We start from the raw sequence: 23,629 nt of genomic DNA, 5'->3' as shown, positions 1-23,629 counted from the left end.
GTTTTTTTTTTGTTTTTTTTTTTTTACATTACGAAACCTGATAAAGCAGCGAGTAATAATCGAAAATGCGATTTTCCTTTTCATAACTCTCGTGTCTTGTGTCTTGATTTTTAAAAAAGCCTCGTTTCCCTCAAAAAAGAAAAAAAGTATTCAAAAACACACAGAATCTTTTATTTTCGTCCTTGCAACATTATTTTCATTTTGGTTGGTATTTTATTTTATGAAGTAAGCGGGTAGTTTATATTTAAGTAAGGTCGTTGTACAATTCTTTTTCTCCCTACCCCCGTGCCCATCGTGTCTTAATTTCTCACCCTCTCTATGAAGGAAAAAAAAAACAAAACAAACAAACTAAACAAATTATCTTATTCGTATGCCATGCGCGTGTCTTCGGTCTTGGGTTTCAAAAAATGACGCAAATCCGGATGAATAGAACAAAGAGACGCGATTGAATAATGAAAAAATCTTTCATTCGTCTGCTTCGTCTTATTGCCTTCAATCCAATTTGCATTCGCTGTAGATTTTGAAGCAATCAGCAAAATTTCGACCATGAATCGCAGCCTCGGTGAAGGTTCCTTCCGGATAGAATGATTGAAAACGTTCCAGAACTGCTTCACTGTATTTTTTTTTTTTTTTTCCAAAGATAAAACGAAAAAAAGTGGTTGTTAATAAGGTGTAAAACTCGTTTTATTGAAAAGGATTTTATTTTCGTGTTTTGGAAAACTAACCTTCCGAGTTTGCCAAAGACCTTTCCCATTTGGCCGTAGGTGGATACCAGTCGTCTATTGGCTGAACAGACGGATCTTTGGAAGCAGACAAGTGGCCGTTGGAGATCGTGATGTTCAGTAAAATCATTCTGTTAAATCAGAACTGAAAATCGTGAATCTTAATTCATGAAAATCTGTAGGACTTGATTCATTACCAAAAGTGGAAGAATGGTGGCGGCCACTTCGTAAGTCAAGGTCTGAATTCCTCCCTGGCCGAGATTGGAAAACCATTCTTGAAATGGATCTGGAATGGCTCTCTTCTTCCGGCCTGTAGCAGCTGCTGTTGTCGTAGTCACTTGGTTAAGGATGTCCTTCAAAAATATTCATCAAAAGTGGATGAAACGAGAACGAGATTTTACGTGCAGACGAAAGAAAAGGTGAAGTGTACCAACCCGTAAGAGATTAATCAGAAGCAAAAGGCCCAGTAAAGCTACAGCATTGCTGCCATTCGACCTATTATAAGGAACCAAAAAAAGAAAAAATAAACCACTGGTGCAAATGGTGAACATTCATGCAAATACATAAGAAAATAGGAGGGAAATAGGAAATGGCTTTTCGATTCTACCTCACATTCCCGTATTCAAATTTTACCTGGATCAAATTGAGCAGATAAAGGAAGCCCAAGAGAGAAACGGCCGAGGTGTTTAAATACGACCTAATTTAATGTCTTTATTTATTACCTAAGTCAATCAAATCTGAGGGCGGATGTGGATGAAAGTATGGATTTCTCGAGAGTGAATGAAAATATTGAATTACTTACCCTCCTTGTCCGTAACCTCCTCCTCCCCCATGCCCATATCCTCCACCATAACTAGCTCCTCCATGTCCATAACCTCCTCCACCGTGCCCATAACTTCCTCCCCCGTACCCTCCTCCACCGTAGGAGGAAGCGGCGGCCTTCGAATCGGCTGCTCTCGACGATATTGGGGAACTGGTTCCTTCGTCATCTGAAAATGAGTACGATATTTTTTTAGGTTTTTTAAAAGAGCCTGAATAAGAATATGAATACTTACAAGTCGTTATCGCCGAAAAGGTAGCCGAATGATCAGTTAGTCCACTCATTTGGCGCCAAGCATCGCCAGCATCGTAGGTTCCCGAACTACCACTCACGGTCCCAATGATAAGCACCGATGTTAACCAAGTCCGCATTGCAGTCAACTTACTACTTCTAATTTTCTCGTTCTCGATCGTGATACTTTTCTGAACAAGAGCTTGCTTGCCACGTCTATTTATACGTTTCCCATAACGTTTACGTAAAAATTGCCGTTAAGGTCAAAGGACTGTGAAAGAGAACTTTTTTGGTTTTTTCATTTCTTTTCTCATCTCGTCTTTGTTTGGTATACAAATGTTCTTATCTTGATGAAATTTCTAAAGACGAATTTAACGGGCAAAGCTAGCGAACGTTGACCGAACACACTGGACCCAACGTAAAACAAAGAGGGACGTCACGGTGGTGATATTTAATAATGAAACACTAGAAAGGTAACGGAAGTCGACGACTTGCAAGTGGTTATGTTAATGTCTGATGATAAATAGAAGGTCTACGGATATTGAATTTAATTAAATTCAACTAGAATTTTACGTAACATGGTACCACCCAAATACCTCTATGCATTTTTGATTTTCCAACCACGAAACGGTTTTTTACCTGATGCCATTTTATGTACACACTTAAGGAATGCGTTTAAAGATCGAAATTAGATATCGATAAATCCCAGCAAAAAATCTGATGAGGACCTCTCCTGACGCTGTGCTTCAAAACTCATTTCCCTTAAGGGCTTAGTCCTTGTTCGGCCATGCCGCCGAAAGGCGGCTAGCGTTCGTCATCTGTTTCACGTACTGTTGCCTGCGGCACAAGCGGTGGCGCTGTGTCGCATTAGCACCACGCGCCATCTATCTTGCTCGTCGGAGCCCGAAACTCTGAATTGTCTTTTTCGTGCCGCTCGTGGCAGAAGTGTAAGTATCACTTTTCGTATTCTATATTTTGTTACATTTATTTCGCACCTGCCATCAGTTAACGTATCTTTCAATTCAGAAATATTGGCTCAGTATCTTGCGGTTAATTTGAACTAAGTGTTTACCTTTTAAAGTATTAATTGTATGTCTTTTGTGATTGGTAAACGCTGGTAGTCGAAGTGGGAATGACACATGGCACATGAGGTTACTTGGGCGCCATGTTGGTATTCTAGCCGGCCTTTTTTGCATATTGTTGTTGCACATTTGGTTTCTCACAGTGGCCAATTCGTTTTCTTCGATCTCATTTTCTTCGTTTAGAGATTGCTGAGCTCCTTTGACGATTGCTAATTTTGTCTAACTTCTGTTAGTTCGTAAGTTATTGTCAACTGCTTCCAGATAAAAACTTGAGATTGAATTGGAATTTTCTTTGACTTTGTCAACATTAATTTGTGAACTAATTGAACAATTGTTTTATTCAGTGGTTATTTACATCCATTCCCCTGAACTTGTACAACATGGCAGAGCTCGAAGACACTCAGTTCGAGTCAGGGGATTCTGGAGCTTCAGCAACATTTCCCATGCAATGCTCTGCTCTTCGCAAAAACGGTTTTGTTATGTTGAAGGTAACCATCATGTTCTGCTTCAGATTTTAAGAATTTACAACTTTTTTTTGTAGTCAAGGCCTTGCAAGATTGTAGAAATGTCCACATCCAAGACTGGTAAACATGGCCACGCCAAGGTCCACATGGTTGGTATAGACATTTTCAATGGCAAGAAACTTGAAGATATTTGCCCTTCCACCCACAACATGGATGTTCCTGTTGTCAAGAGGGAGGATTTCACTGTAATTTGTTGATGAATTTTCAGAAGTTTGGAACTTTTGGTTGATAACTCTTTTGTGTCTAGCTCATTGACATTTCTGGTGATGGTTATCTTTCAATGATGAATGACAACGGAGATTTGCGTGAAGATCTCAAGGTTCCAGATGGAGACTTGGGTAATCAAATTAGGACTGATTTTGAAAACGGTCGTGAATTGCTCGTAAGTTCCATCTTCATTCTATCTAATATGGAAATGACCATTGTTTTACTTTATTGTTGAGTAACGCCCTTTTTGTGCCATTGCAGTGCACCGTTTTGAAAGCCTGCGGCGAAGAGTGTGTCATTGCCGTCAAAGCCAACACAGCTGCCGAAAAGTAATTCACACAAAAATTGAAGTTTCACTTCCAACTGGTTACCAATAAAAAATGGAGAGAAACACAAAAAAATAAACGGGAAACAGCTGTGGATATTGGATTTAAATTCTACTTTCTTTAATTTTGCCTACTACCGATTGAATGTTAATCGTGGGGAGAAATGGGTATCTAACCTTGTTGCCTCGTTTCATTGGATAAGTCCATCTCTTGTTCTGGTTTATTATTACCTCTCCCGTTCGACCCAATGGGTCAATAGACAGACTTGTTAATGAACGCTAGACGCTATTCTGCAGTTAATTGCGAAATGGTTGTTTTTAATTTTTCTCTACTCATACCCATTTCCCATGCAGCAAACGAAAGAGTTCAATAAATCAATTTCAAGCACTTCATTTGAAGTATTAATAAATAATTTACTTCAAATTTTTATTTTCCAATCAATCAACATGTGAATTGAAGCAAAACGGGCAACAACGAGCTCGATTGGATAATGGATGTTATACTTTACAGGAGGGGAAAACTTGGGTTGTATAAGGAAAAATAATAGGAAGATGCATGTTAATCATTTATGTATCAGTTAGGGATCGCTTTTTCCTTGCCTTTTCTGCAAAGCATTAGCCAAATCTTCGCTAAAAGCCTGCTTTTGCTTTTGATCGGCCAAAGGCTGAATGGAACGAAGACCGTTGACAATATCCTTAGTCTTACCAAAATAGATTTCATTCAAAGTGTGCCTAATTTTGTTCTCCATATCTTCCACCAAACGCCCCATATTTACAATGTGCGACGTTGGTTCGCTTACTGTGCCGTCTTGCTCCATCTGCAATAGAAAATTTTCAACAAATTAACCAGAATTGCGCACGATTGGAAATTTTTAAAAATTCCTACTACCTGGCGCGTTAAGCTTCCACCAAGGTTCATCGTACCAGAACCGGGACGGCTTGTCTGCAACCATAACATTACTGTAGAAGTAAGCTTATAGTGAGCCGAACGGCCGGTAGACTTTTCTTGCACTTCAATGACATGAATCGAGTCCCAACACCCTTTGATGTTTCGAGCCCCATCACCAGCTCTTTTTATAAGAATGACTCCAGCAAACCCATGATCCAAGTCCCAAAGGTAAACAGAGGATACCCCACCCTCGAAATACATTTGACGATATTGATCAAATGCAGCATTGGCTTCTACCTCCAGTCTACGAAGCCTGTCAGTAGGCAGTGTGCCATCTTCAAGAGGTGGCTCATAGGTGTTGCTCCAAGGGGAACTTTAAAAAGCAAAAATATTATAATAGTTAATATGAAATCTGAAATAGACAAAATCTACCGATAAGAATCTCCATCACGATTGTAATCACATAAAAGGTAATCTTTCCCTTCTCTCTTATCACGGGCAATTTTTAGTGGTTGATCCACAGATGACAGAAGATCCTCACACAGTTCAGGAACTAGGTCAATGAGGTCACTCAGATTTTTCTCAATCTGCTGGGGTGGAAGACGCCGCATCAAATCCAAGGCTCGATTCAGTTGCTCCTCCGTCTGGAGAAATAAAATTGAACAACATCATAGAACAAATCAAAAGTGTAATTAAAATTCGGCCAAAAATTGTAGAGTGCAAAATTGCCGTAAAAAAGATTTCTCCAGCTTTAAAACTTACCATTGTTCAAAACTGACACAAATGGCAGACTTTTGTGATAATAAATTGGAACTGTAAAAGGATTTCCGGCCTTTTTCTCAGGAAAAACCAGAAAAATGGGCGAGGTGACTGAAGTGTTTCAGCGGTGTGACAAACACATAATGTTGTTAAACCTGCTGCTGCGCTAACACATAAAAATTAGAACTTCCCTGGCACCCAAAATATCGTTTTCTGCATTAGAAAATGGAACTCATGGAAGTAATAGAACTTTACCAAATTGGAACTGATTACACGAATTCTGTTTAACACTACACCGCCTGCCACACATTAATCACAAGATGAATATAATCTGAATCCGATCAATCGAATGAAATAAAACATTGAATCATTGATCTTCAAGCAAAAATTCATAACTTATGAATCTCAGTTCGCCTCCTGGTGGCTGAATAAAATATTAGTCCTCGAAACGTCAGTTTTGCCAGGATTAACTGCTCGACTCTCATTTAATAGATTTAAAGTTAAAAAGTATTCGCTGTAACCAGTTGACAGGGATTACAGTGGAATCGCGGTCCACAATCAGTGCTAACGCCAAATGGTTACAAGAATCTCGCTCTCGCGAGGACTTGTTTGTAATTTTAAGGAAACGGCCAAGTTGTGCCCAACCCACCTGTTGTTTTAAATGACGATGCCCACCACCCTCGTGAGTGATGGAGAAAAGGCCGAAATCAAAGTCAAAGCAGCATATAGCGGGTATAGTTAATATCTAGTGCCAATCTTTGCAGGACCTTATTCAATTGTCTGATTACAGAAAAATTCTTGTGACATACATTAACTCTGAGATACAGTTAAAAGATCTTCAAAATGAGATGCGGGCTATTTGTCAGTTCAGCCCAGATCAAGAGTTTACCATGAAATGGATTGACGAAGAAGGTAGTGCCGCAATTAAAATTATAGGATTTTTTTAATGGTGTACTTTCATCCAGGTGACCCTTGTACAATCTCCTCTCAAGTTGAAATTGACGAAGCTATTCGTCTGTATGAAGTGAACAATGATTCAGAGATCACAATTCATGGTATTCATAAAGCATGACTTCTAGCTTAATATAAACTGATAATTTCATTCATATCCTTAGTTTTCCCCAGTGTCCCAATATCACCTGGGCTTCCATGCATGGGAGAAGATAAAAGTATTTATCGACGCGGTGCACGTAGATGGCGGAAATTGTACAGAGTTAATGGACATCTTTTCCAAGCAAAACGCTTCAATCGAGTAAGTTTCTTGTGATTGTAATTTTAAAAAAATTTAAATGAATGAAAAGAAAACTTGTGTTAAATTCCTGCGTTACATTTGGTGACAGCGAGCTTCTTGTGCCTACTGCCATGACCGTATCTGGGGCCTGGGTCGACAAGGATTCAAATGCATTCAGTGCAAGCTACTAATCCATAAAAAATGCCACAAGCTTATCAAGATCAGTTGCAATACGGAGCAAGTTGCCGCGCTTAACACCCCATCGCAGGTTCATCTTCTGTCAAATAGCGTACTGAATAGTAGTTCTAGCTCCGTCGTCACGACGGCTGCTGCTACAACCGTCAGTCCTGTTGTGAATACCGGGGAGCCACCGATAGCACTAAGACAAAATGGTGATGGTACCGAAGCTCCGCCCGCCCCCCCTACAGTACAACCTATTTTTGAGTCTCACAGTGAGAGTGTTCCAGTTGATGGAAGGCCAGGTACTAATAGAAATATTTGTGCCTCTCTCACAAGTTAAGCTTTACTTCTGAATTATTAGAAGAAGGCGTGGAAGGCGGCACTGTTCAACGCCCGTATTCCATGGCTGATTTCGAGTTGATTCGTGTTATTGGTCGCGGTTCTTATGCTAAAGTGTTGATGGTCGAATTACGGCGAACTCGCCGAGTCTACGCCATGAAAGTAATCAAAAAGGAGCTTGTTACCGACGATGAGGTAATCCTAATTATATAATTCATATTGTATCAATTAATGAATTATTCCGTTGTTTTTCAGGATATTGATTGGGTTCAAACGGAAAAACACGTCTTTGAAACGGCTTCTAATCATCCGTTCCTAGTGGGCTTGCATTCATGTTTCCAAACGGCATCGCGCCTTTTCTTTGTCATTGAATTCGTACGTGGTGGTGATTTAATGTTCCACATGCAGCGTCAAAGGCGACTGCCTGAGGAGCACGCTCGGTTCTATTCGGCAGAGATTTCTTTGGCGCTTAATTTCCTCCACGAAAAAGGAATCATTTATCGTGATTTGAAACTAGATAATGTATTGCTTGACCATGAAGGTCATATCAAGCTTACCGACTATGGAATGTGCAAAGAGGGCATCCGTCCGGGCGATACCACGTCTACCTTTTGTGGAACGCCCAACTATATTGCCCCTGAAATTCTGCGCGGTGAAGACTATAGTTTCAGGTAAATTTTTTAAATAACCAGTATGCAGAATACTGGCAGAAATCTTTGACCTACTTGTTTTTTTCCGCTCTTATCACCAGTGTGGATTGGTGGGCGCTAGGAGTTCTGTTGTATGAAATGTTGGCCGGTCGTTCACCTTTCGACATCGTCGGCGCTTCAGAGAATCCTGACCAAAACACGGAAGATTATCTGTTTCACGGTACAAAGAAAAAAACAGTATCTTATCTCAAGTTGGTTTATTGTTGTATTTACGCTGTGAAAAAACACGTTAGGCACTCCCATTGTGTTTGATCAAGTTCATTGGGACGGGCGAAGGGGAGGGGTTAGGGAGAGGTCTTTATCAAGATTGAGTTACCTTTAGGTGAAACTATTTGTTATTTATTTTCCTTATTTTTTGTCCCTTGCAGTCATTCTGGAAAAGACGATTCGTATTCCCAGGTCGTTATCAGTCAAGGCGTCTTCTGTCCTCAAAGGGTTTCTTAACAAGAACCCGGCTGATCGTTTGGGCTGCCGAAAAGAAACAGGCTTTGTCGACATCGTTCATCATCCGTTCTTTAAATCAGTTGACTGGGAAATGGTAAATGGTTTTGTTTGATGATCTTTCTATTTTATGCAACCAATTTAACCAGCTCTTGTAAATTGACAGTTGGAGAGGAAACAAGTAGCTCCACCTTACGTTCCTCGTCTAGATTCTGACCGAGATCTGGCTCACTTCCCACCCGAGTTCACTGACGAGCCAGTCCAACTGACACCCGACGATCAGTAAGTGATCGATTGTCTAGCGCTTGAGAAGCTAAAGAAAAATAAAACATCTTTTTCTTTCTTTTGTAGGTCGGTCATTGAACGCATCGACCAATCCGAATTTGAAGGTTTCGAGTACGTCAATCCGTTACTGATGTCACTGGAAGACTGCGTCTAGGGAAAGGAAAACAAAGCATCCGCTTTCACGCCATTAAAATTTACTAAAATTGGTACAGTGGTACCATACAACTACCACACACTTGTTTCATAGGGAAAGTTTGGCAGTTTTCATATAAACACGGCAGCAAATTCTAATCTAGCCTATCATTTCTTCTTATTTCATCAATAAAATCGGTCCAGTATTTTAAAAATATGGTAGAGCAGTTCTAACTGACTTCGCGTTCATTCCAGTTCTTGCCTTATTGAAACATTTCCCCCCCCCCCCCTCTTTCACTTTTTTTTTGGATCTGTTGTACGACTGCCTCCTTTTGTTTGTTTGTTTCTCTCTCAATTACTTTGCCACTTACCGCTTTTCTCCTTTGCGGGTGTGTGCCTACGTGTTTTCTTTTAAAAGCCAATGTTTGGTCTGTTTTTTAGCCAAAAAAATGACGAGTTATTATTTTCGGCTTCCACAGATCGCCTCTCCATCTTGTATGTTGGAAATATACAAGGAAAGTTCGACAAAACAACCACTAGATGGCATTCGCAGTCAAGTTGGCTTGCATTTTCGAATGCAAATAGGTGAGAAACCTGTTGTTCGATGAGAAATGGCTCGTAACAGCAAGTAAGAGGCCTCTACGTCGTGTCGTTAGCGTATTCGTTGGTTGGTTGTCTTTATGCTAAACGATATAATACAGAAACAAATGGGGTTTATTGCTAAATATCGATGAGAAAAGTAGTTTTTATCACGCACCAAACCGCTTATTTATGGTTAAAAAAGAAACGTGTTCGATAGGAGGAAGTCATTGCCGGACAATATTTTTTTTTTCTCTATACAGAAGAAAGAAAAAAGAACATCGACCGTTTTGCGGTTGAATTCCCCTATACGTTTCCGACACAAACTCCTGTGTGTGTCGAAAAGAAACGAATAAACGAAGAAAAACACATTTTACGCTCTCTTTTTATATTCCTCTGAGGCCGCGGAAAATGTCCCTCACCCTATGGTGTATCTTTTCCTTTTTCCCATTGCGCATTCTTCGTTTCAGGTGTTTCTTTTTGTCTTTTGGAAATAGCATTTTAAGGATGCCAGGTTATGGTTGAGTATCCTTGTTTTGTTCATTTTTTTCTAGGGGGATCTTTTAGATTGAACACATTTTCCAATCAAGATTTCACACAACCAACTTTCCGGGGCGAGCATTTTCTTTTTTCTACTAATTTTTATTTTTTATTTGTGTGGTTTGCGGACCGACGCAACCGAAAAAGTTACCGTTACATATTACGTCTCTCGGGCTCTCTCTACACGTAGACCTTGGGTGCCAAAATGGCCTGCAGCTTTTAAAGGTCGTATTAAGCACACTTGTTCAAATGCTGCACTTAAAAAACAAATGTAGGTACAGCTGCTTGCCGACTTGTGACAACTCGGCTTTCCCTTCCTCAATTCCATATTTGTTTACATTTTCACAAAGGTGTGCTGCTACTTTTTTTATCAAACAGATGTACAAAAAGAAAGAGAGGAATCACGTCATCTCAAAATGGATGTAATATAAATCCATGTTTGTTTGCGCGTTGGATTTTTGTTCTCCGCCGACGCCATCTTTGTCCCGAATGGACGAGGAATTCTATCGATTAGATGACGTCCTTGAACGGATATAATTGATAAGCATTTTGTTTATATGCCCTTTGCCAGGCAACAGCGTCGTGCACTTTGCCTTCCTGTCTCTGTAATCTCCTATTACATAAAACAAAGTGTGTTTGATTTATCTTGATTTCGACGTGTGTTGTATTGGTCATGCCTCCCATGATTCATTTTGTTCTTTGTGTGTGTGTGTGTACTCAAAAGTTCATATATTTGGCGTGGCAACAGAGTATAGTGGCTCATTGAAAGAATGTTTGCTATTATGTTATTTTATTCTTGACGTTATAGTCGTCAGTTTGAGAATTGAGTAAAAACCTAGAAAGTTTTTTTTTTTTTTTCTTTCTTTCTTTTACCGTGGCACAAAAATAAGCAACAACCGTGACGCCACCGCCGCCGACTGGAGCCATTCTTGAAACAATCATTCGACGCGCCGGCCGGGGTCTCACGGAACAATCAATGGCGAAGACCTGTACAAAGAAGACTGGATGATGAAAAAGGGGTTGGTGGTAAGAGAAAAAAAAAAGAAAAAAAAAAAAAAAACGAAACAAAATAAAACAAAACAAAAATGGCGGTGTAAAAATAACAAAAAACGAGAGACTTGCCGAGAGAAAGCCAAAAACCGGAGAACTCTTTCTCTCTAGATGCCCCCTCTGGGCTGGGGGGGCATGATGACGCAAATGTTTTGGATCTTCCGATCTTTTTTTTCTTTCTACTTTTTCCTACTGTGTATATTTTATCATGCAGTCTCCATAATAATGCAGTTCTCATATAGATTTGACGCTAGATTTGTTATTATGATTAAATATTTGTCCTTTTTTGGGATTAAATTTGATCAAAACTGAGAGAGAGAGATATGCTTTCAAAGACAAAAATTAGGAAAGAAGGTAGATTAATTGGATTGAGCTCTAGTATTCTATTATTTGGTACGCGTTTGGCAAGGTTCCTTAGCCTCTGCCATGTTGGGAGATTCGACGACGAACGATTTGCTGGTTTCCTTCTAACGCCCAACTCGTGCATAAAAAAAAAAAAAACTGAAAAAATCTCCTTTTAAAAGGAAAGGGTGTACGCGTGTAACATCTGGTTCCGCAAAAAAAAAACAACCAAACTACAAAAACATTTTTTTTCTGGCCTCTTTACTCCCAAAACACATGGAGACTGTGCAGACGACGAGAGACCTCCCTTGCCCAATTTTAAAAGCGGCGCCTGGTGACGTCATGTCGCCCCGAGAGAGTCTAGCACACACAACAGAAAACTTTTGGGAGAAACGGAACACCCATCCATCCACGTCTGTGAATGTGTTATATCGAGGTATTTTTCCCCTTTCCTCTTGGACGAAATCATCAGAAGGAAAAAAAAGATGGTGGATGAATAATGTATTTAGAAAGTTCAGCGCCGTGGTCTTAATAACCAGAAGAAGAAGAGAGAAAGAGACTCTGACAGAATTATTATTTTTTTTTCGCCTTCTATTTTCACGTGCAAAGTCGAAAAAAAAATATTATTCAGGTCAGGGCGAGAAAATCTTTGGCGCCGAAAATCTGACGGCAACGACGGCGACCTTTATAGGCTGCTTAGATGAATATCCGGCTAGAGAGCAGACAGCTGAGAGACTACACTACAGCGCGGCCATCTTTGTCTGTCTGCTAGGGTGATAGTGTGGGAGGGTTTTTTCTTTTTTTTTTGGTTAGTTCTTTTCGTTTTCTCTCTTGTTATTGCTTCACTAGTTCGCCCATTTTAAAACATGGCCGACTCTGGAGTAGATCGTAAGGGAATATCAAGGACGACCAACTTACAAGACAGGCCAGTCACGTTGTTTCTCCGCCATTTTGGAAAACGCAAGAAAAAAGTAGAATATCATGTTGCTGAATTTTGGACGATTGTAGTGGCGAAGGGAGGGGGACACAACAAGATTTTCTTTAATGATAAAAAAAAAACTTTTGGAAATTTCCGTCGTCTAGGAGGGCGTTCCATCGCGTGCGCCCACAGTGCCAGGTTGCTGAAGCTTGTTTTCCCATCTAACTCCTTGTTTTCATTTTATTTTCTTGGATGTTGTTCTAAATCGGGAAAATGGTTGTTTTGCGATTTCTCCACCAGAGGCGCACTTTTCAAAATGGCCGTCATCGTCGCCAGTCGGCGAGACGTAGAGGGATACGGCGGCAGTCTAGTCGTCTAGCCTACTGTGTCAGTCTACAGTGAACATCCGTCGTGAGAAGGTGACCTGTGTAGAAGCAAGACTTTCCTTAAGTTTAGAACGTGTGGCTATATCTCGACTGTGTGGTTGTGAATTTCCAAAGTGAAAGAATCAACCTGAGGGGAGAGCTAATTTCCCGTAACGTTGAAACAATGTGATCAACATTTACTGCAAATTAAGCGTCGGCCATGACGTTACGACCTGGTTCATTATCGTTGTCGAGGGCGTTCTCTCGACTACTACCATGGATGGTTTAGTAGTTTCGAGTAAAAGGTGATTTCTCTCTCTTCTGCTTTCTGGTTCGCTCACTAAGCGTACATCTGCCGGTGTATGTTGTTTGTGTGTATATGATTGCAAGCCAAAAGAGTGTGTGTGTGTGTATGTGTGTGTGCGCGCGTGTGGACCCGAAACCAGCGGTTGCCTACCCAAGAGTCGGAGCCATTCTCTTCTCTCCATACGGCTTCTTCTTTCAACGCACTTGAGACTGCCATTATACGACGAAGTTGTTGTTTTTCCCTTTTGAAATTCACAAGCCTTTGATTCGAGTGTACGTGTTCGATTTGTGGTCATACTGGTCTGCAATCTGCGTTTATACGGATTTGCCAGATCGTAGGATATAGTAAACGATTGATTTAACTTTGTTGTCGAAAGATCGTCTCGAAAAGAACGAAAAAACGAGGAGGGGGAAGGGGGAGGGAAACTCTCAAGGTCGTTTGGATATGATGTCGTCGCCGTCTCTGACTGCCACGGGAGGCGCTTCGGTCGCAGCCTCTGCACCATCGGTCGCGGCCTATCCCAGTCCTCACCTGAAGCAAGTTCTTCGTTCATACCAATCGGCCGCCTCTAGCTCACTATCGGGACCCAATGGAATCCTGACCGGGCCGGAACATACCGATGCCAGTTCAGGCCTGGTTTATTATGCATACCCCAGTCTACCTCTGCCTGTAGTGGGTACGTCAGCCAAATCGTCCTTGGTCGATGTCACGTGCAGTGGACCCAAAATTCGAATCAAGAGCGAGCCCATTGACGAAAAGTTATCAGCCGTCGAGACGTCTATCGGCTGGCCAGCACGCGGCCCACAAACAGAGTACGACGAGTTCAAAGTGCTGAAACTAAAACGGCCGGCCTATTACGCCACCGTCAAGGACAAGGGTGCCGTTGATTTGTCTTCGGGCCGCGATCCAGTCGCTGCCGCTGCTTCAGTCCAAACCGCAACCAAACCGCTGCTATCGCCGTCACCGCCACAGCAGCAGCAGCAGCCGACCACAACAGCAGCAACACTACCACAGCCAGTACCGCAGCAGCTACTGCCATCGTTCCCTATTTTGAGCGCAGCGGATCGAGGCTGGAGTCACGCTGAACGAAATGAGACGCAGCTGGAGGGCCAAGCGATCGCTTGTTTCAATGTTGGTGGTGAGCCGCGCCTATGCCTGCCCCAGATCCTCAATTCGGTTCTTCAACAGTTTTACGTCATGCAAATCCATGCTGCTTGCGATGAATTGCAGATCAATTACTCTTCGTGCACGGCCGAACAGCTGGACAGCCTCAAGGCATCTCCAGCCATTTTGCCACGATCAGCCGCCAGCTGCGGACTCATTACGAAAACCGACGCCCAGAGGCTATGCAGCGCCTTGCTGCGTCGCGGAATAAACGAAACAGGCGCCGGAACCGCTCTCGAACCGCAACGTCAACAACAGCAGTCGGCTTCTTCGTCTCATCCTTCGAGGCCTTGTGACGTATCTGCCAAGGATACTATCGTCAAAACAGAGCCGGAAACTCGTGAGGAACAAGATGGTGGTAGTTCCCGGTGTAGTACTACGGGCAGTAGTAGTAACAATAACAACAACAACAAAGGCCGTAGCGGTTGGTTCCGCGTTTATCACCAATGTTTCGGCAAGTGCGAAGGTCTGTGCAAACCGGAACTGTACACGTCACCCAACGCGGTGTGCATCGATTGCGCCGACTGCAATTTGACTCTGAGTCCCGCCGATTTTGTAAGTCACGCCCATCGTTCAGTGGAAAATCGTACATGCCATTGGGGTTTCGATTCGACCAACTGGCGGGCCTACCTCCTCCTAGCCCGTCGTCAACAACAGCCGCAGCCATCCAACGATGTCCTGCTCCATCAGCTGGAAGAGTTCAAGAATCGATTCTTTTCTTCATCGACTCCAGCAAAGACCGTTAAGAGGAAACTTCAGGTACTGCCATTATTATTATTATTAACTACCCATTAAATCCCACACGTAGACACTTGGAACGAGCTTCCTGTTTGACAGTTAATGAATACCTTTTTTTTTAAGACCCTCCTTTTTTTTGTTGTTGTAAACTACCCCGGCTTATGGTCTTCATAGAAAAAGAGAGAGAAAAAAAAAACTATTATCCAAAAGGAATGTGGTTAGATTTTTTTTAATGTCTCACACAGAATTAAGACCATTTGTATTTCTTTTTACTGGCTAGACAATGTCTAGATACTTTTCATATGATAATAGAATGTCGTCATTATTTTTTAGGGCAAGGGGAAAGGTGAATAATTTACAATGAAATCATATTGGAAATGGTACTTTTTTTTTGCTTCTTTTCGTAGACATGTTATTGGATCTTCAAGTGTAGGCGAGTTGTAAAAAGTTAATAAGGAAGACGGGCATTTTGACGCACGCCACGGGTAATTGCGCAGTTGATCACCATCCAAGTTTTTTCTATTGGGGCCAAATGAGTCACGCATACGTACGACTTTTTTTTTTGTTCTTTTTTGTTTTTTTTTTTTTACGTATATTACGTATACGTATTTTACCAAAAGGATTCTGTCGACTTGTAAACTTTTTTTCTTTCCTTTCTGGACTTCAATTCTAGTCGGCCTTTTCTTTTCAAAGGCAACGAGATTGTTATTTGATTAAATAAGGGGGCACTGGGTACATTTTCCCTTAGTGCCTGTTCTTTTTATGAGATGAGATTGAAGACTTTACCCGACTTGTGGGGGAGGAGCTAAAATTTCCAAAACAGGAAGAAAAAAAAAATGAGGGCTGGGAATGTGTCTGTGACAGCGCAGTATTTTATCAGCCTGAAAAAATAGTTCGTTGAAATATAGTTAAAAGCTCTCGACTTTTTTTTGCCAAGAAGCTCGTTTCTTAAACTAAGAAATAAAGAGGAGAGAAAGAAAAAGGACCGTTTAATTATGAACATCTGGTTCGTCTTCGAATCGAAAACTTGAGGTCGATTAGAAAAAGAGCAAGGAAAAACGAAAGAAATGCGACATTAGTTTCTTTTTTTTTTTTTTTCCCCGAATTGTATACGAACGTGCGTAGGCAGTGACAGATGAAGAAGGAGCCCGAGAGCTTCATCGATCCGCTTTAGCTTTCGCCAGTTGGCTCAGATATAACGACCAGCACGAAAAAGAGGAAGGGGCCGAGAGGAAGTGAATGACGTCGTTGGTTGTCTCGACGGCGTGGGCTGATAAAAAAAAATCGATGCCAACTCTCTAACGTGAATTTCTCTCTCGCGAGGCGGATATTGTGCGTGCATGTGCACGCTTCTCCATCGACATAAACAACGTCGATCCTGTGACCCTCTCTGCGGAATGAATGAGCCCCCCTCCCCGACGTGAAATGCATGTACACACAACACACCCAAAACAATCTGATGGCATTTTGTGATTTCAATAGACGGCGGAGGAGCCCATCAAAATGAGTAAAGTCTATTTGGCGGCAACAACGACAGCAGCAGACATAATGGTTGAGAACCAGCACCCTCCGAAGAGGTACAAAGAACATGGCGGTCGCCAATCGCCGTCTGCCGCCACGCCCTACGATCCGGCCGGGTACCATCACCACCACCACCAACTGTATAACGCAGTTATCTACAACAACAACAGTAGCGGTGCTGGTGGCAGTAGTGCCTATGGATTACGCGAGTCTCCTCCTCCTCTACAAGAAACGTCGTCGCGAATCCCGCACGACAAGGCTGGTCAGCCCAATGTGGCTCTACTAGCTCCGCCCCGTCTGCATTTCAACTGTGCTCCACCTCACGCCTACGCCGATCCATTGCCGTCGGTCGGCAACCCCGAGATTGAACTGAGCAGCACCGACACAGAAGACTCTGAATCGATACCGTCTCACAACGGAGGTACATCCCGCACGCCATTAATGATGTCATTAACTTGTCAGTCAATGAAAACCGTGATGCAATTTCTTTTTGTTTTTTTTTTGTCATCAGTCCTCTTTTGACTAATTTTCTGTTTTCGAATATTTAGATGAGAAGCAAGTGTGGGAGCTACCAGCTAATCTGGCTCAAGAAGTCAGCTCAGTTGAGGAGCTTCTCACAAAGGGAGGATGTGATTCGGCCAACAGCCGGTTAGTACTTCAGGTACGTTGTCCAAAACCTCTTTTTTTTTATTTCAGTTTCCTCAATTTTGTCTTAGCGCGACTCGTTCTTTTCAAGAGTTTTTTTTTTAATTATTGTTTTTATTTTTTTAACAGGCATTTCGCCGTTTGTGCTTCCGTCTGAATTGGGCCCAAGAACAGAAGCAGCAATATCCAACCAATGGTGTCCTCAAGGTGAGAATTTCGATCGGTTTTGTTTAGTCTATTTTCCATCGTTGCTCGTCTTGGGTACTAAATCTGAATCATTTGTTTTCTCATTACAGTTGAGGACTGATTTGACGGAATGCGATGATAGCAGCACCAAGTACAAATCTACTTAGGTTTTTTTTGTGTCGATTTTTTTTTTCCAACGTGTGTGTGTTTGAGCGTGAAAAAATAATTCTCCCACGCCGATGTTCTAGCGAGTCGAGTGGTGGGGGAACGAGGGAAAGAGAATGGAATGCCATCAAGATGAGCTGTGCGGAAGCCCCACATAAAACCGTGCCAATCTCTTTAGAAGAAAAAAAAAGAGGAGACAAGGACTATGTACAATATCATAAAACACACGCAAGTCCCCCCTTCTCCATCCCTCTCCTTTTCGTACACACACACACACACATTCGGGTCGTGATTGTGTTTAAGCGCGCGTGAGCGTTCTCTTGGGGTTAGTGATCCCGGCCTGTAAATCTCTTCCTTATCGTAAGTCTTCTTTCTCTCTTTTCGCCATCTCTTTTTCTCTTTTTGTTATTTTTATTTTGAAAAAAATACGAAAGAAGAGGTGGATGAAAAAAAAAAAAGACTTTAGATGAAATTGTCTGATGACAGTAGTTTACCATGAATGGGTAGTGATTCTTCTACATAGATATATCTTAACTCCTTACCTATCTACTAAAAACCTTTGCAATTTATATATTATATATATATATACATATATGATATCTACTGTATATATATAAAGAAGTTGAAGAAGTTAGGGTAGCTATTGTAAAAAAAAGAAAGAAATAAGGATGATGATGCTCTATTTTCCCCTTTTCTTGAGGCGAAAAAAATGGAGGGTGATAAGTATGTGTGTGTGTCAGCTCAATTCGGCTACGACCTGATTGTATAATTTATAGTAATCATTGTGATGGAATTGAGCTGAGCCAATGTTGGCTCCACGTCCTCCACAATTATGGTGTTTGCGAACATCGTCAACATCCGACTGGATTTTGAAAAAAAAAAAAAAAAAAAGTTCAAAGAAATATATTTTCTCCTTTTAATTGACTCCCCCCCCCCCTCCCAAAAAAAATTATTGTCTCTTATCTCCCCATACATTTCCCTCCCTCCATCTTACATTACGTAGTTTACTTAACCTAGTTTAAAATGTTCGTAAGAGCCGCGGACACGTTAACCACCTCCCTGCCCTCTCTCCCGACGTTGTGTGCCCATTTGAACAACAACATGAAAAAAGTAGCGTGCACTAAATGTTTGTGTCAAGTCTGTTTCACTGCCAAGGGATCGACTGCCACATCTAAGCGCGTTTTTTGTTTCGGCACCACCACTGATAATGGTCCGATATAATTATATATCTAAACACATATATTTACATGTTTGTTTTGTTTTGTTTTGTTTTTTTTATATTCTGAAATGATTATCGTTAAGAAAAAGTAAGAAGAAAAAGGGGGGAATTAATGGGAATTGGGTGTTTGGGTGGAAGCTTTTTCGATGAAAAGAATAGGAGAAAAGAGAGAAAAAAGTACAAAATTTATTACTATGTCGGATGTGTTCACTGGCAACTCAGTTGATATGAAAAATCATCGATTCTTTTTATTGTTGTTAAAATTTTTCCCTCCCTTTTTACGAATGAAAAAGAAGTAGGAAGAAATTGGAAGCGGAAATCCAACAGCCCAGAGATAGTTTCGTGCGCTTACATCTTCTCTTGCGCGCGTGCTTCTACCGGTGTTATGTAAAATTGTAACATAAAAGTTTTCGTTTGTTCAAGCTAATCCCCCTACTTCTCCCGACTTTTTATTTTTATTATTGATATACTTGACAATTAAAAAAAAAAAAAAAGAAGTAATCGTCGATATTACTATTAAAGAATGAAACACAAAAAGAGGACGAGATTAACTCATTTCTTTATTATTATTTTTTTTTTTTTGAATTCTCTCATGGCTATAATGCATTTATGATGTTTCCGCTTCAAAATCCATTTTTTTTTCTTCTTGCTATTATTGAAATGCATTTTGTCTTGTTTGTTTTTTTCATGCTCGATACAAACTTGTGATTTTTTTTTCTCGCTTCGATAAACTATTGAAGAGAGACGAAAAAAAAAATGAATAGACTTGAAATTGGAAAGCAGCTTTTGTTGCCAATAATCTTCTTCTTTCATTTATTTCTTTGGTTATCTTGTGCAGGTATCTTACATGAATTTTATTTTATTTTTTGGAGGTTTATCAAAAGAAAAATTAAGAAATTGATAGAAAAATCGATCCATCCGCTTTTAACGGGCGGTTTTATTACAAGAGTGATTTCTATTTGAACCAATCTCTTCCATTCTTTCTTCATTGCAAGAATTTTTATCCGCGACGCAGCTGCTAAAAATTAGCTCCCAACTTGGCAACATTTCAAAAAGCAAACAAAACAAATGAAAAATTCTTCTGAGCTTCGGATTCGTGTTGTCCGCCGAGTTGAATGCCAATTCAGGGAAATGCAGAGGATATTTTCTTTTTTGCTTTCGAAATGCTGGAGATTTCTTATTTATTTTTATTTCTTCTCGTGCACGACTGAATGACTCTGCTATTCAACCTGAAAGATATATATTTATAGCTCCGGAAATGATGCTCTGGTGATCTTGATTCTACCCCGTTTTCATAATCTGAATGTATCAGTGCAAGCCTGTCGTTTTTGGAATGATTCCATTTTGATTGCTATCAGTATTAAATTTTAAAGAAGAAAAAAATTCGATTTAAGTTGCCCAGACATTTTTCAGATATTAATCCGGACCGTGTTTACCGTAGAGTGTTGAAAAAGGACTTTGGATCGGTTGGAATAAAAAAAAAAAAAATTAGTTTGCCAGTTGATAATTTGAAGCAGATTAAATTACCAAATGTCAGCACTCGAACAAAATCCTATTTTTTTTCATTTATGTTATCACATTTTGTCCCGTATCTTCTTAGACTTTCATTTCATTTGATTTACTCCATTAGATCAGCATTTTCCATCTCCATTTCAAAAAGTCGACAACGGCTTGGCAACTGCACGTCTTTTTCTGGTGAGGGAGAGTTACGTTAGGTGAAATAAAAAAAAAAAAAGAAAATTAAAAATTTCAGATTTTTCAATTTCAGTTCACGTCCATCAGAAAATACGGTAGACATCGCATAGTCAAGAAATGCCAACTATTATGAAATATTTCGAGTACCCAAAATATTTGCAAAGTGGAAAAGTCCACCAGTAGACATTGTACAAGAAATGCCAGTTGTTATTAATGCCGATCTTTTATCATAAAATTGCACTAAAAAAAAGGAAAGAGGGGAGGGAAATGCGAATAAAAATGGGGCATGGAATGCTGGCAGTTCGCTCAACTGCAGTTTTAGTTGTTGTTGTCGTGCGGGCGGTACCAAAACGGGAGAGGCTTCCATGTAATCTATATCGAGACTCTGCCGTTCACTATTAGAAATGGCTGCCGTCTGAGTGTGGCGTTGCAAGTACGTCAGCACAAAAATAGTCTTGGGGGGTGGAAAAAGAAATATATGTAGCGGAGAATGAAAAAAAAGAACGATGACCAGCACAGTAGCACCGACTCTTTTCGCTTGACAGTTTATTTCTTCCATCCTTCCAACAGTCCTTAAAAAAAAAAAAAAAAAAGTTGGAACGTATTCAAAAAAAGACGTGCCGAGTACATATTTGCGGTTTCTTTCATCAGCGGATTTTTATTGTGTAAAATTTCCATAGTAAAAAACAAAAGAGACACGCGACTATGCGCCCTATATTTATCCCTGCTAAAAAAAAAAAAAAACAGCAAAGAAAAATATATTAAGAAGCCAAAAAATAAAAATAAACTAATAAATGGTGAGCCCTAGAGAAGTGTCGGCTAAACGTGACACAAATCCAAAGAGGACGTGACCTGAAATTGTCTCTCGTTTAACAAAGAAAAAAAAAAAAAATTACCACTCTATAGCCTATATCTATATATCTAACCCAGAAATCATTTTTGTTGCAGCTCCATCTATAGAGTTTCAATGAAGGTGTAGAATCGCTGTGTATTTCCAAGAAAAATCAACACGAGATCTGCACAGCCCTTAACCGCAACGAGAAAAACGAAAAAAATAAAATAAAATAAAATAAAATAAAAGGAAAGACACGTTTTCTCTCTCGACTCTCTTTCGTGGTCGTTGACTCTATCTTGTGTCTGCTGCGCACTAGCCAGCAGAATATCAATAAAGTCGGCTAGCTGCTATATTTGTGAATCTGCGAGAGCCAGAGACAATGTCTGTTTTGTCTACGAAGAGTTGTTTTCTTTTCTCGATACAACAATAGAAGAAGAAGTTCAAGAAAACATGCGCCCATGACACTACGTCCTCGGTTGACAGCCCTTTACAGCTCAGCAGACAGCAGTCCCCCCATGTCCTAGGTCGTAAAAGAGTCGATATATCACCGACTCGAAATTCATGCCTGTGAAAGCCCAGCAGCATAAGATACCTTTGTGACCCTTTTCTCTCTCTCTTTCTCTCTCTGTTTCTTCAGGCCATGAACCCGGACCCTCCAGTTTTGAACCACAGCCAGTAACACAGACGGTGAAAGTCCAAAGAAGCCAAAGATGCTCGTAAAATATATGTATCTCTCTCTTCTTACGGCCCATGTAAGCCTCGAGTCCTTCCAGACGGAGCTGCGGCCAAATGCAAAATACCGTTAACCCACTTGAACTTGAAACCTTGTCAGCTTGTTACAAAACGAGGCCAAAAATAATAAGTTGAAGGCTGGGCTTAGGTCGTTAACTTTGTACTGTACGACACTGAAGGTAATACTCGGCTCAAGTCTGGAGGTCGTTAAAAAATCAAACCGAAACGAGTCTCGAAAAGAAAACAAGAGATCGTTCGGTCTTGATTGGGCGGACTTGTTCGATCCGTGACTGATTAAAGGATAACTTTTTAACCAAATAACCCACTTCAAGTGCATACACGCGCAACGAGAGATAGCAGAGAAATGTCGGTTTAAAAACTGCTGCGCAGTTGTAAAGTTTCGAAACCAAAGAGACAATGGATGAACTTCGATCATCTATCTCGTGGGCATTCAACTTCGTCTCTCTGCCGCAACCAATGATTGATTAGGAAAACATTCAGGACGACATGCAAAATCAATCAAATGGCAACAAGGAACTGGTTTCGGTATTACTGCATTGTTATGTCTCTTATTTTTGCTGTGTTTTTGGTACTGATTGCAAAGATTTGTCTAGAAATTTTCCGTAATTGACATCAGAAACTTATCGAAGCGAAACATGTTTCAGACATTTCAAAACACACATAAACATACATGTGTTTGACTTTCACTAAAAAACTCGATCACCACGATAGTGCAACTATGTTGGCCATTTGAAAATAGACTTTACAGGATAGCCACAAGGTGTACTGTACGTTTTTTTTTTTTTTTATGTGTTCCATTGTACGGCAAATATGGGGTGGTTTTCAACCAAGCAAACAAGCAGAATACCAGAAAACGTAACGTCCCGAAATGGAAGGCTTTGGAGCAGACTAAACCGCAAGTTCATTATATGGTCATCACCACATATTATGTGGTCGGCATTTTTCTTTTCAGAAATGCACTGTACTTTCCAGACCGTTAAAAAAAATTCGAACAAACGGTGTACAATTCTAATACCTTCAATTAAAAAAAAGAAAAGAACTATGGAATATTTAGTTGAATTGATTCACATGATCACATCGTTGTCCATTTTTTGAAAACAATTTTCGGTGAATACATTTTTAAATATACGATGTGATGATAAGGCAACGTTATCATAATTTACTGAGGTCGTACACAGAAGTAACTAAAAACAACAAAGTATTCGTTTTTTAACGATCCTTATGCGTCGGAACCGCTAACTAATGATTAATAGACGCATAAAAAATTGAGAGAAACTAATAAAACGAACTTTTAATATTTATGCAATTTTTTTGTTGAAGGGAGAGCACACACGCCGGGTTGTAATTCCCACGATATTCTTTGGTGTTAACCAATCCCATTTCGTCGGGAAAATCTTGTTTTTACAGCCTTCGTGTATCCATTCAAGCCATATACATATATTTATACAAGCCCCATGATTGTCGTGTATCAAAATGCAGGAGAAAACACGTAAAAATATCCATGATAGCCTACATGACTAGTCGCTTTTATAACTTGATAAGCCATTACACATCGGAAAGGTATGACTAAAACCCATTTGTCTAGACCGACTAGGCGGTGTCACGGAGTATGCAGGTGCCTATTTGCCAAAGCAAAGGCTTCATCGTCGTAAAAACGACTTCTAGCCAATTGTTTCCAACACAGTGTGCACGAAATTTGTTTCCAAAATAGTCCATCTGTTCACGTCCG

At 40.5% G+C, this 23,629-nt stretch overlaps 5 protein-coding genes and 1 long non-coding RNA gene across 8 annotated transcripts; 3 read left to right on the top strand and 3 right to left on the bottom strand.

Moving 5' to 3' along the window:
• Window positions 1-149: 149 nt before the first annotated feature.
• LOC116915777 (keratin, type I cytoskeletal 9) lies at window positions 150-2,415 on the bottom strand. Of its 2 annotated transcripts, none has more exons than XM_032920902.2 (6): window positions 1,778-2,415; window positions 1,525-1,711; window positions 1,356-1,419; window positions 920-1,075; window positions 726-853; window positions 150-613 (listed from the first exon to the last, which is right to left on the bottom strand). In XM_032920902.2, the coding sequence occupies exons 1-6, from the start codon at window positions 1,911-1,913 to the stop codon at window positions 493-495; spliced, it is 792 nt and encodes a 263-aa protein (XP_032776793.2). In that variant the 5' UTR covers window positions 1,914-2,415; the 3' UTR covers window positions 150-492. The 2 variants fall into 2 exon arrangements, with proteins under 2 accessions (XP_032776793.2, XP_045025622.1); XM_045169687.1 differs by lacking the exon at window positions 1,356-1,419 and adding an exon at window positions 1,157-1,217.
• Window positions 2,416-2,586: 171 nt separating this feature from the next.
• LOC116915774 (eukaryotic translation initiation factor 5A) lies at window positions 2,587-4,304 on the top strand. Of its 2 annotated transcripts, none has more exons than XM_032920900.2 (5): window positions 2,587-2,720; window positions 3,200-3,343; window positions 3,397-3,564; window positions 3,627-3,761; window positions 3,848-4,304. In XM_032920900.2, the coding sequence occupies exons 2-5, from the start codon at window positions 3,236-3,238 to the stop codon at window positions 3,917-3,919; spliced, it is 483 nt and encodes a 160-aa protein (XP_032776791.2). In that variant the 5' UTR covers window positions 2,587-2,720; window positions 3,200-3,235; the 3' UTR covers window positions 3,920-4,304. The 2 variants fall into 2 exon arrangements, with proteins under 2 accessions (XP_032776791.2, XP_045025624.1); XM_045169689.1 differs by lacking the exon at window positions 2,587-2,720 and adding an exon at window positions 3,024-3,091.
• Window positions 4,305-4,321: 17 nt separating this feature from the next.
• LOC116915776 (F-actin-capping protein subunit beta) lies at window positions 4,322-5,724 on the bottom strand. Its single transcript, XM_032920901.2, has 4 exons — window positions 5,563-5,724; window positions 5,233-5,444; window positions 4,801-5,173; window positions 4,322-4,729 (listed from the first exon to the last, which is right to left on the bottom strand). The coding sequence occupies exons 1-4, from the start codon at window positions 5,563-5,565 to the stop codon at window positions 4,490-4,492; spliced, it is 828 nt and encodes a 275-aa protein (XP_032776792.1). The 5' UTR covers window positions 5,566-5,724; the 3' UTR covers window positions 4,322-4,489.
• A 257-nt stretch (window positions 5,725-5,981) lies between these two features.
• On the top strand, window positions 5,982-9,410 carry LOC116915772 (atypical protein kinase C). The gene is made up of 11 exons (XM_032920897.2): window positions 5,982-6,291; window positions 6,350-6,471; window positions 6,525-6,614; window positions 6,675-6,811; window positions 6,900-7,272; window positions 7,332-7,504; window positions 7,565-7,980; window positions 8,061-8,179; window positions 8,388-8,557; window positions 8,627-8,742; window positions 8,812-9,410. The coding sequence occupies exons 1-11, from the start codon at window positions 6,221-6,223 to the stop codon at window positions 8,897-8,899; spliced, it is 1,875 nt and encodes a 624-aa protein (XP_032776788.2). The 5' UTR covers window positions 5,982-6,220; the 3' UTR covers window positions 8,900-9,410.
• A 3,295-nt stretch (window positions 9,411-12,705) lies between these two features.
• On the top strand, window positions 12,706-19,399 carry LOC116915769 (ski oncogene). The gene is made up of 5 exons (XM_032920894.2): window positions 12,706-14,902; window positions 16,364-16,823; window positions 16,951-17,063; window positions 17,177-17,254; window positions 17,344-19,399. Exons 1-5 carry the CDS (start codon window positions 13,424-13,426, stop codon window positions 17,398-17,400), a joined length of 2,187 nt encoding a protein of 728 aa, XP_032776785.2. The 5' UTR covers window positions 12,706-13,423; the 3' UTR covers window positions 17,401-19,399.
• Window positions 19,400-19,416: 17 nt separating this feature from the next.
• Window positions 19,417-22,514, bottom strand: LOC123470078. The gene is made up of 3 exons (XR_006643557.1): window positions 21,740-22,514; window positions 20,145-21,667; window positions 19,417-20,073 (listed from the first exon to the last, which is right to left on the bottom strand). It is a non-coding gene; the product is annotated as an uncharacterized LOC123470078 (long non-coding RNA).
• Between the last annotated feature and the right edge of the window lie 1,115 nt (window positions 22,515-23,629).

This window comes from Daphnia magna, linkage group LG2 (genome assembly GCF_020631705.1).
Source record: "Daphnia magna isolate NIES linkage group LG2, ASM2063170v1.1, whole genome shotgun sequence".
Lineage (NCBI taxonomy): Eukaryota > Metazoa > Arthropoda > Branchiopoda > Diplostraca > Daphniidae > Daphnia > Daphnia magna.
This window is presented reverse-complemented; position numbering and strand designations above follow the sequence as displayed.

Excerpts from the sequence above, each read along its gene's own strand:
- LOC116915777 (XM_032920902.2), bottom strand. The coding sequence starts at position 1,913 with ATGCGGACTTGGTTAACATCGGTGCTTATCATTGGGACCGTGAGTGGT. Across the intron at positions 1,420-1,524 it reads GGAGGTTACGGACAAGGAGG|GTCGTATTTAAACACCTCGG; the intron begins GTAAGTAATTCA and ends ACATTAAATTAG. Across the intron at positions 1,076-1,355 it reads ATCTGCTCAATTTGATCCAG|GACATCCTTAACCAAGTGAC; the intron begins GTAAAATTTGAA and ends ATATTTTTGAAG.
- LOC116915774 (XM_032920900.2), top strand. The coding sequence starts at position 3,236 with ATGGCAGAGCTCGAAGACACTCAGTTCGAGTCAGGGGATTCTGGAGCT. Across the intron at positions 3,344-3,396 it reads ACGGTTTTGTTATGTTGAAG|TCAAGGCCTTGCAAGATTGT; the intron begins GTAACCATCATG and ends TTTTTTTTGTAG. Across the intron at positions 3,565-3,626 it reads TCAAGAGGGAGGATTTCACT|CTCATTGACATTTCTGGTGA; the intron begins GTAATTTGTTGA and ends TTTTGTGTCTAG.
- LOC116915776 (XM_032920901.2), bottom strand. Across the intron at positions 5,174-5,232 it reads CGTGATGGAGATTCTTATCG|TTCCCCTTGGAGCAACACCT; the intron begins GTAGATTTTGTC and ends TGCTTTTTAAAG. Across the intron at positions 4,730-4,800 it reads GTGGAAGCTTAACGCGCCAG|ATGGAGCAAGACGGCACAGT; the intron begins GTAGTAGGAATT and ends TTTCTATTGCAG.
- LOC116915769 (XM_032920894.2), top strand. The coding sequence starts at position 13,424 with ATGATGTCGTCGCCGTCTCTGACTGCCACGGGAGGCGCTTCGGTCGCA. Across the intron at positions 16,824-16,950 it reads GATACCGTCTCACAACGGAG|ATGAGAAGCAAGTGTGGGAG; the intron begins GTACATCCCGCA and ends TCGAATATTTAG. Across the intron at positions 17,255-17,343 it reads CAACCAATGGTGTCCTCAAG|TTGAGGACTGATTTGACGGA; the intron begins GTGAGAATTTCG and ends TTCTCATTACAG.
- LOC116915772 (XM_032920897.2), top strand. The coding sequence starts at position 6,221 with ATGACGATGCCCACCACCCTCGTGAGTGATGGAGAAAAGGCCGAAATC. Across the intron at positions 6,292-6,349 it reads GTCAAAGCAGCATATAGCGG|AAAAATTCTTGTGACATACA; the intron begins GTATAGTTAATA and ends GTCTGATTACAG. Across the intron at positions 7,981-8,060 it reads GGTGAAGACTATAGTTTCAG|TGTGGATTGGTGGGCGCTAG; the intron begins GTAAATTTTTTA and ends TCTTATCACCAG.